We start from the raw sequence: 10,034 nt of genomic DNA, 5'->3' as shown, positions 1-10,034 counted from the left end.
TTGCGTATGAACAGTGTCGGCCCTATGGGGGGGCATTGGGGGGCAATGCCCCCCCAGATTTGTTGTTGGTGCATATAGGGGCAAGGTAAATGAACCGAATTAACCGAAATAGAGTTACAAAACACCTCAAAAAAGTAAAATATCCATCCAATAACCGAAGAAAATCGCAAATATTTTTTTCCAAAAAAACTTTTAGGATTTTAGATTTTTTTTAGAAGCGGCCTCATGTCTTAATGGGTTAATGTAACCGTTCACTAAATGATCGATTAGACCGTGCACCGCCTGTTCGATGCGATGCAGGCTTGATGGTGTAGTTCAAGCTCAGGTGTACGTAGATTCCTCAAACTGAGGCTGAGCGGTTGGAGAGTCGCAGAAGACAGCAGGCCATGCGGGTGAAGTTTTCACTGTAGCAAACCCAGCTGGTCACGAAAAGAGGTTTAAGTCCGACTGATGAGTTGTAGACAGTTTATTGGAGACTCAACCTGAAAACTAAAGAAAAAGGCATAAATACAAAAACAAAAATCAATGAACATCATCAATGAACCTTGAACACGGTGTATTTGCAAACTTCATATGACATTCGAATTATTCAGCGTTCCAGCATGATTGACCTTTTCATGCCAAGGACCCCCAAATTGATATGTATGTGGCAGCGGACCCCCATCTGAAAATGGGTTGTGCCAGGGACCCCCAGAAGCAAATACTGTTCACGATTTAAAGAAAATAGCAGCTCTACAAGCTCATAGCGCGCAACTCAGAGCTTGTATATCTGCTATTTTTGAATAGCCAAAGTATAAAAGGTTAAAATGATTGTGATGCTATATTAACACATTTTGCTGGGGACCTCCTGGTATCCCCCCCAAGTACCCCTGGGGGTCCCCGGACCATACTTTGAGAACCAATGTGTTACATTCACTGTTCTAACACACAACATGCACACACACACAACACCCACTACAGATAATAAAGACATGTTTGGAAATCGGGTTGGAGCAGTTATTCGAACTAAACCATTTAAACAACTGCAAACAAGTATGTTGTGTAACATTGTAAGTGTATTTATGACATTTTGATAAATATGAAAGCAATTCTATGAAAGATTTCAGTGTGAGTGAATTCTTCTTTTACCAAATTCTTTATGGCCCAATACTGGACTAGCTTCCCAGCTCTGCATTAAAAAACTTCTACCATATCATCTCATTCGGGTGGAAACCTCACATCCAAAACTTTTGTGAGTACTACTTCAGTCAGCACTTTGATGCAAGTAGTACTGGGTATACACACTGTCCTCTGGTAAAGAAAGTATTCAATAGCCTCTAAGCCACCATGTTGAGGAATGTTTGTATAAAGACTACATCAAGTGTGTAACCAATAGTGAATCATTTATTTCTACAGTCTCTATTGTTTGTAAAACCTGAATAAAGGAAGGAAGTGAGAGAACATGTGGCCTAAGAAAATAGTCTACAAATGATGATATATTTTCTGTATTAGAGACAATTCCTGAAACAATGGGTCTGCCAGGAGGAACAGTAGTGAAACTTTTGTGAATCTTCGGCAGAGTATAAATGACAGGTGTGACTGGACAATCTACTCTCATGTATTCATATTCACCCTTGCTGCTATCACCTATATCAAAGTACTGTTTAAGAGTGCCATGGATATGGTCTTTAAACCCTGGAGTAGGATTTGCACAAAAAAAAACACATTGGAAAGTATTACACCAACATAGGCTTCCCTGTCTAAAACTACAATGGTGCCCTCTTTGACTGCAGACTGTACCACAATAGACAATTATATTCTATTACACTACATCTCAGAAGCAAATATTGTACTTTTTACTACTTATTTGACAACTTTATTAACTAGTTACTTAGTAGATTTTGATCATATAAAACCACTTCAGCCCTATATATATATATGCTTTGGCAATTTGAAAATAGCCGGTCTACATGCTCACAATGCGTTACTTTTGCGACACGTTGTGAGCTTGTAGATCTGCTATTTTCAAATGATTTTCATACATTTTATAAATTTGAAAACTTGTGAAATGGGACATTCTGCATATTGAGTACTTTTACTTTTGGTACTTTAAGTACATTTTTATGTACTTCATACAGTACTTTTGTACTTTTACTCAATTAAAATTTAAATTAAAATTGAATACTGGACTTTTACTTGTGACAGGGTGTTTCTGCAATGCAGTATTGATACTTTTACTTAAGTAAAACATTTGAGTACTTTTTCCACCACTGGGCGGTGGTGGTGTATTTGCACATGACAGACAGATCCGGGGTTGCCATGTCTGCTTTACTATAAGCGACTTTGGGCTTGTTTCTAAAGTGTAGCTTGTTTCCTAAATGATGTTTTAAACCAGTGATTCTCTAATGTTTTCAAGTCAAGGGCCCCTAAATTAATATGTATTTGTCTGCGGACCCCCGTCTGAAAATATGTTATGCCAGGGAGGGACCCCCTTCCAGTGTTGTTAAAATCTTTCAAAGATATTCCAATTCTTTTAAAATTTTCTTCAAGATTTATTTATGAAAATAGCCGATCTACAAGCTCGGGACGCGTTTTGAGCTTGTAGATCGGCTTATTTCAACCATTAAGACCTGGAACGCATCTGTGTCACTTTAAGATTTCTTTGGCTATTTTTGAAAAATCGTGGAAAATTATATGTTTTTCTTTTTCAAAAAACTGTTAGGATTTATTCATTTTTTTGAGAATCGGCCTCAGATCTTAAAGGGTTAAAGGGCGAAGGTGGAGCTCGCTTCTTTTTGGGCTTGTTTTCTTCATAGACCTGGTTTTGCTTGTTTCTCTCACAACAATCTGGCAACACTATCCCATATAACCATAGCATATAACTAGCCAAAGAAGAAACTCAGGCGCGTCACTTCCGAAGAAAAACGTCACTTCCTGTTTGTAATCACCTTCTCTTGTATCCACCCGGCGCGCCAAACATGAGCGGAGGAGCAGGACCATCAAACATGGTAAATAAACTACTTAGATTAGTGTTATTAATGATCATAAACCCTGACATTCTGTCATATTAACACACATAAACGTGTGTAGGGTCAGTGTAGAGGAACACGTGGAGAGGAGACATGTTACAGGCGTGTTTAAGAGACTTAAGATCCGTTTGTTTGTATGTTTGTGACGTTAGCCCTGAAACATGACTGACAGTCATGGTGCCGAGTCCCCCTGGTTTATAGCGGTGTTCGATTTTTTTTTACATTGCCAACTCTCACATGTACATAAACGTTCAGATTTCAAATATAAAGTGCTGACCCCCGAGCCACGGATGTTACAAGGCGATCCGGACCGCGATAAGTACCCGTATCTCCCTTATTGTTCAATAAAAAGCATTTTAATCCCATCGCCGGCCATTTTTTTGGTAAATGTATCAGACTGCAATACACCTCCCAACCATCAGTGTCGCACGGTTGAAAGTATCGGCGAAAATTTGGAGAAAATGGCCGGCGATCGGATTAAAATGCTTTTTATTGAACAATACGGGAGATACGGGTACTTATCGTGGTCCGGATCGCCTTGTAACATCCGTCGCTCAGGGGTAAGCACTTTATATTTGAAATCTGAACGTTTATGTGAGAGTTGGCAATGTAACAAAAATCGAACACCGCTATAAACCAGGGGGACTCGGCACCATGACGCTTGTATACAAGCGTCATGTGAACCATGGCTAGTTTGTGACGATAACCGGTGGTGGAAAAAGTACTCAAATGTTTTAAAGTATGAAGTAAAAGTATCAATACTGCTATGTTAGAAGTGCCGTTACAAGTAAAAGTCCGGAAAGTACAAAAGTATAGGTACCAAAATTAACTTTGAATGTTTGAGAATAGGCAGATCTACAAGCTCACAACGCGTCGTGAGCAGGGACGGATTAACCCCTGCATGGGCCCCTGGGCTGCCAATTCTTTAGGGCCCCCCCTAAAAAAATGTTTTGGGAAAAAAATAAATTGGGATTTATTTTATATTGCAAAAATATTTTTTTTTTGTGGGGGGGGGGGCTAGTGACAGTTACAGAGATATGGTGTCTATGATATGAAATCCTTAATCATATTCCATCATATATGGAAGGACCCGCAGGACCCCAGGGGCCCTTGTCGAGCCCTCAAACCCATCGAGAATCACTGCTGTAAATACAGAGGAGGGGACCACACATTCCATATTTGATTAACCTATCCATTTAATTTTAGTAAATTGTCGATGGCCGCGCGGCCCAGTTCCCCTGAAGGGCCCCTGAGAGCCAAGGGCCCCTGGGCCATGGCCCCGGCGGCCCAATGGCTAATACAGCCCTGGTCGTGAGCTTGTAGATCTGCTATTCTACTATCTCTGATGCATAGCCGTTGAACTCCTTAACGGCTATGAATCAGAGCTGCTATTCTACAAGCTTCAAAACGGTTACGTGGATGTATTATCTACTTTGACGTGTGTGTGTGTGTGTGTGTGTGTGTGTGTGTGTGTGACTGTGTGTCTTTTGTATTACTATACTTGCGAGGACCAAGTATAGTAGAATTTGAAGAAATATACATTGTGAGGACCGTTTTCCTGGTCCTCACAAGACAAATGGATGTTTTATAGTTAAAAAAAACATTTTTTAGAGATAAGTTTACAATTAGAAAAACATTCAGGTCCGGATTAGACATTTAGGTGTCTTAGAGGTTAGGTTTAAAGATTGGAATTAGAGTTCAACATGATTTATACTTAGTTGCGTGCCAGTGTCATGCACCGAAAAATAGCTGATCTATAAGCTCACAACGCTTGTAGATCTGCTGTTTTTCGGCTTTAGGCTTACGGTTAAAAATGGCAATTATTATTTTTAAATGGCATTCATAACATGGCTGTCCTAAAGTGTTGATGTCCTCACAAGTATAGTAATACAAACGTACGTGTGTGTGTGTTGTTCTGTCTAACCTAGTCTAACCTGCCAAAGCCGCTGATGCGGGTCCAGCAGGAGCTGATCGTCATAAATAGTGACTCGGAGACGGACTGTGAAGATGAACTAATGAACCCTGGCGACCAGTCCGTCTTCATCGTCGAGGCGGAAGCAGAGAAAAACGGTAACATTCAGATATATCATGTCTTATAAAAGCTGAGAAGAACCCCACGATCCGATACTCTCATTGGTAAACAGAAGCACATAGCCAAAGGAAACGAAAACCAAATGAATAAACAAAGGTTTGGTAAGACTAGAATAAATCTTGTTTTTATAAGGCATTCATAAATCAGAAGTCAATTGCAGTCTGTGGTTGTTTATTGATTTATATTTATTTATACATATGGGTGTGTGGGGCGGGGGTGCATTAATGACATTATTGGTTCCCATAGTGGGTTCCAGGGGGGTGCCCTGCTAAATGATAGATACATTGACCCTTTTGGGTCTGTAACTCTGAGAGTGTACAAATGGTTTCGTCCATTTCAATTTGGTTCCATTTGTACACTCTCAGAGTTACATTGACATTGATTTTACAATATAAATCGGGGTCCCAGAGATAGAAATGCCATTTAATGGGGGTCCGTAGCCTAATGCATGTTAAACTGAAGCTCCTTGAAATTTAAATGGTTGAAAATCACTGCTAGAGCCGTAATAACTCTTCTCTTATGGGGGGTCCCTGGCATATCTTTTCAAATCTTGTCGGGCTAATGAGTGTCAATTTGGGGGGTCCTTGACCTGGATAAGTTTGAGAACCACTGAATTACATAACAACTAAATTGGGGTAAAAAAAATACTGCTGTAAGTGTGTGTGTGTGTGTGTATGTGTGTGTGTAGATGTACCACAGCAGGCTCCAAAGGTAGTGGATGAAGACCTGATCATTACCTTCTCCCAGCGTGCTGAAGTTCTGCCCCATGCACGCTACGACTGTCCTGTTTACCCCTTCCAGTGAGTATTATTGAAGTGCTAGCCCATGCTTCCAGTGTGAGTAGACTCAACGCGGACACAGAGTGCCGCACTATGAGCTTGTATATCTACTGTTTTTGCATAGCCAAAGAGATTAAAAAAATGACACAGATTCTTTCCCTGTCTAAATGGGTTAAAATTGTATTGTTTTGCCAATGATTTTTTGGGGGGGCCCGCGGTAGAACAGAAAGCCAGCAGTACAGTACCAGACGGAAGATAAGATGAGGACAACTTTGTTTTTTTACAACCAAGGTTTATGTTTTAGTTTGTAATTGAAGTAAATAAAAGATGAGTGTTAAAAAAAAAAATCATCTTTCTATCTTTCTATATTTTTAGCAATTTTCGCTCTTTTTTACAGTGGGCGGGTGCATTTGGGCAGGTGGCTAAATGTCTTTTTTTACACAATAACCCGGCGATTTCTTTATCATTATTTACAGTAGCTCTTCTAGCCCCCAATAACTCACATCTATAATATCAATAACTCGCCATCAAAGACCACGGGACCTTTTTTATTGTGTAAGAAAATACATATTTAGCCACCTGCCCGAATGCCCCCGTCCACTGTAAAAAAAAGATCGCGAAAATTGCTAAAACTATAGAAAGCAGTAAATTAAAAAAATGTAACACTCATCTTTTTACTTTAATTACAAGCTAAAACATAAACCTTGGTTGTAAAAAACAAAGTTGTCCTTAAGGTGAATATTTATGTCGGCATTCTTTGTGCTCCTCCTCACCCTTCGAGTAACCGTTCTGTCCATTCTACATTTGTATCCTCCGCAGGTGGACCGATGAGAAAAGGTTTCCGGCCAACAGTAACTTCCTCGTTTGCGAGCAGTGTTACTGTTATATATGTGACAAGCCAGCTTCGCAGGTGGGTGGAAAAATCATCCGGGAGAATGAATGAGTCGGTTCACGGGTTGAGATGTATACCCATAACTTGCATATCGGTCGATACCAGTGAGTAATTTAAACAAACGAACAAATCTAGGACTGTGGTTCTCAACGTGGTGACCTTGCGGTGGTTCCAAATGGACCCTTTGAGGTCTGTGACTGTACAAACGGTCCATTTGGTTCCATTTGTACCCTCTCAGTGTCATGGGGGCGAACAACTGATCTAGGAGTAAATTAATTCCATTAATGTTCATTCATGGGTATGTTTAAGTTTTTGTTGCATTCCTAAGCCAATAATTTGATGGGCAGCGGACCGGTAGGCAGCGGAGGAGACTCTTCTACCGGAACCGCTGCCGGTCAACAAATGATTGGCTTAGGAATGCGACAAACCAAAGAGATATCCTCACCGAAAATAGCCGATCTACAGAGCTTGTGGATCAGCAATTTTCAAAAGATTCGCAAACCTATTGAACTTGTGAAATGGGACAGAGAGACATTCTACATATTGAGTACTTCTACCTTTGGTACCATTTTCATGCCTATACATTTTAATACCAGACTTTTGATGCATCAAAGATGCTTTGATGCTTTTAATACCAGACTTTGATGCGACCACTGATGTTGTGAGATCATAACATCATAGAAAAGGTAATAAAACTTTAGTCCAAAATTCTCCTTTAAGACCTGGAACGCATCTGTGTCACTTTAGATTTCTTTGGCTATGAGCGCCACGCTATGAGCTTGTAGATCTGCTATTTTTGAAAAATCTTGAACATTTTTTTTAAACTTTTTTCAAAAAAACTGTTAGGATTTAGATTCTTTTTTTTTTTAAAGAATCGCTTCAGGTCTTAATAATAATGGGTTAGTTTAGTCATCATAGCTTAGTTTTTATTTAGTTTTTGAAGTCCAGTGAAAAAAAAGGCAGTCAACAGTTCTCGTCATAGTTTTGGTCGGCGAAATCAACAACTGCGTTGAACTCGATCCTGCTGTTCTTGTCTTGTGTTTCCAGTGTGAAACGTGGACGATCACAGAGGTGTGTCACTGCAACAGTCACAAGAAGAACGAGTACTGGAGGGGCCTCAGAGACACCAGACTCCTGGGATTCCTGAGGGACTTCAACATCACCCTGACAGAGATGGACACTCCCCTGCGAAACGCGGGTCGGTGTACCGCTACAGTACTACAGTATAGTCAATCACAATCACATCACCAGGATTTAATCCAGGGCTCTTCAACGTTTTCAGGCCAAGGACCCCCTCTCTGAGAGAGAGAGAGAGATGGAGCAGGGACCCCCACTATATATTGCATAAACTTGTGTTGCAGATTAAAGCTTTTCATAGGTGTTGGTTTCACATTGATGTGTATTTTCAGACATTTAACCACTTGAACCATCGACACCTAAGTAAACTTTCACTCTGTGTACTTAGTCTGCTCTTTTTCCCCCTCTCTTTGCCGAAAATAGCCGATCTACAAGCTCTCAACGCCTCGCAGCACGAGGCGTTGTGAGCTTGTAGATCGGCTATTTTCGGCTAATGTTCCCCTAAGAATGGGGATGCTAGGGTTCAAGTGGTTAATGTAAAAACAAAAATCCTATCACACAGAGATTTGGCGGACCCCCTGTTGAAGACCTCTGATTTAATACATTCGTTCCGGGAATGCATCTGTCATTTTAGATCTGTTTAGGCTATTCAAAAATAGCAGATATACCAGCGCATAGCGTGGCACAAGGCCGCGCTATGAGCTTGTAGATCTGCTATTTTTGAGTGGTGCCAACCACTCCTACATTTGACTTTGTCCGTGTGTCCGTCCGTCCGTATGTTTGAGCACGGCTGATTGGTCAAGCTACACGTGACAATAGTTGTCACGTGACAACATATTGTTGCTGATTGCAACACAAGGATGCAACCAGTTACACTTTCAAAGGCACCACTCTCTTCACACTGGGTGTGATTTGTTTAAAAAAATAATAATGACATTTTGTGCAAATATTTGAATATATATATTTTTTTAAAGCGAGCATTTGTAACAAAATGTTTTGCTTCTGGGGGGTCCCTCCAACAAAATATTTTACAAATGTTCGCTTTGAAAAATATGTATTGAAAGATTTGCACATTTTCACTATTTTTCAAAAAGATATACAAGCTCATAGCGCGGAACTCGGTGCCGCGCTATGAGCTTGTATATCTGCTATTTTTGAAGAGCCAAAAAAATAAAAAAACACACCCAGTGTGAAGTGAGCGGTGATATTTATGAGTTATTAATTTCATCATGCATCTCGGTAGCCAATCACAGCACGTCCTGCGAAGTGACGTGCTTACATTATTATTAATTTCATCATGCGTCTCGCTAGCCAATCACAGCGCGTCTGCAAAGTGTCTCGCTAGCCAATCACAGCACACCCAGTGGGTGTGTGTTTGTTTGTTTTTTGCCAATCAATCACTAAAACATAATTTGGCATAAATGATTGTGTTTAATTGTTTGGGAATCACACAAATCACACATTAGGACTTGGCCGTTCAACATCTTTTATATTGTGCTTTTATTCCATGCTTTGTTTGTGTAGAGGTGATGTTGGGGAGCTTCGCCGTGGAGCTGGCGAAAGTGTACGGCGTCTACTTTATGGGAAAGTCTGTCTCCATGCACGTTATGTTCTATGAGTGAGTATGCTGCTCTTTATTAGGGCTGAAAGTGGCAAGCATTGTTTGCCTGGAATAACCTGACCAGTGTTTCTAGATGTTAAGATAATTATCTTATTATTGTATGATAATTTTACCCTCTGTGATGCCAAAAATGTCCAACTGTACGATCATTTTGCCAGCTCACAAAAAGGTGCATTAATTTACTAAATTCCCTGGTTGCTCATTCGGGATCGGTATAGAGCACCGGAGGTCTGACGTCACTGCCACTGCGTTTGTGGCTTTATTTTTTGTGTTGAAATCCCCTTTTGGGAATCTTAGATCACGTCATATAAGAACTGTGTTCCAAACATAAATACACCACCCTGCCGTTTTTGTCAGGGGGGTGGCTCTGCATCGTTTATGATATTCATTCATATTTGATACAGCCTGTTTCTGGCGAAAATGGAATTAATTCTGCCTTAAAAGTCTTAAGAACTACTACTTCCGGGTCTGGAAGTGGTCACTGTCCCTACAGCAGCCGTGTTCATGGGAAATGTAGTCTTTGGGTCGTTTGACTCGTTTCTAGTGTTTTATATTGTGTTACTCT

General features: G+C 40.4%; 1 protein-coding gene across 2 annotated transcripts in view; it reads left to right on the top strand.

Annotated features, from left to right (window-relative positions):
• The first annotated feature begins 2,933 nt into the window (after window positions 1-2,933).
• The window catches only part of LOC311060722 (uncharacterized protein), a 26,734-nt gene continuing 19,633 nt past the window's right edge, over window positions 2,934-10,034 (top strand). For both annotated transcript variants that reach the window (XM_084079024.1, XM_084079023.1), the window contains exons 1-6: window positions 2,934-2,987; window positions 4,937-5,078; window positions 5,789-5,900; window positions 6,699-6,789; window positions 7,819-7,969; window positions 9,373-9,466. In XM_084079024.1, coding sequence (XP_083935150.1) covers window positions 2,958-2,987; window positions 4,937-5,078; window positions 5,789-5,900; window positions 6,699-6,789; window positions 7,819-7,969; window positions 9,373-9,466 — 620 coding nt within the window. In that variant the 5' untranslated portion in view covers window positions 2,934-2,957. The remainder of the gene's footprint in view (window positions 2,988-4,936; window positions 5,079-5,788; window positions 5,901-6,698; window positions 6,790-7,818; window positions 7,970-9,372; window positions 9,467-10,034) is intronic.

This window comes from Gymnoscopelus microlampas, assembly GCF_963454915.1.
Source record: "Gymnoscopelus microlampas genome assembly, chromosome: 2".
Classification (NCBI taxonomy): Eukaryota; Metazoa; Chordata; class Actinopteri; order Myctophiformes; family Myctophidae; genus Gymnoscopelus; species Gymnoscopelus microlampas.
Note: the sequence above shows the minus strand (reverse complement) of the source record. Positions and strands in the feature narration are given on the sequence as shown.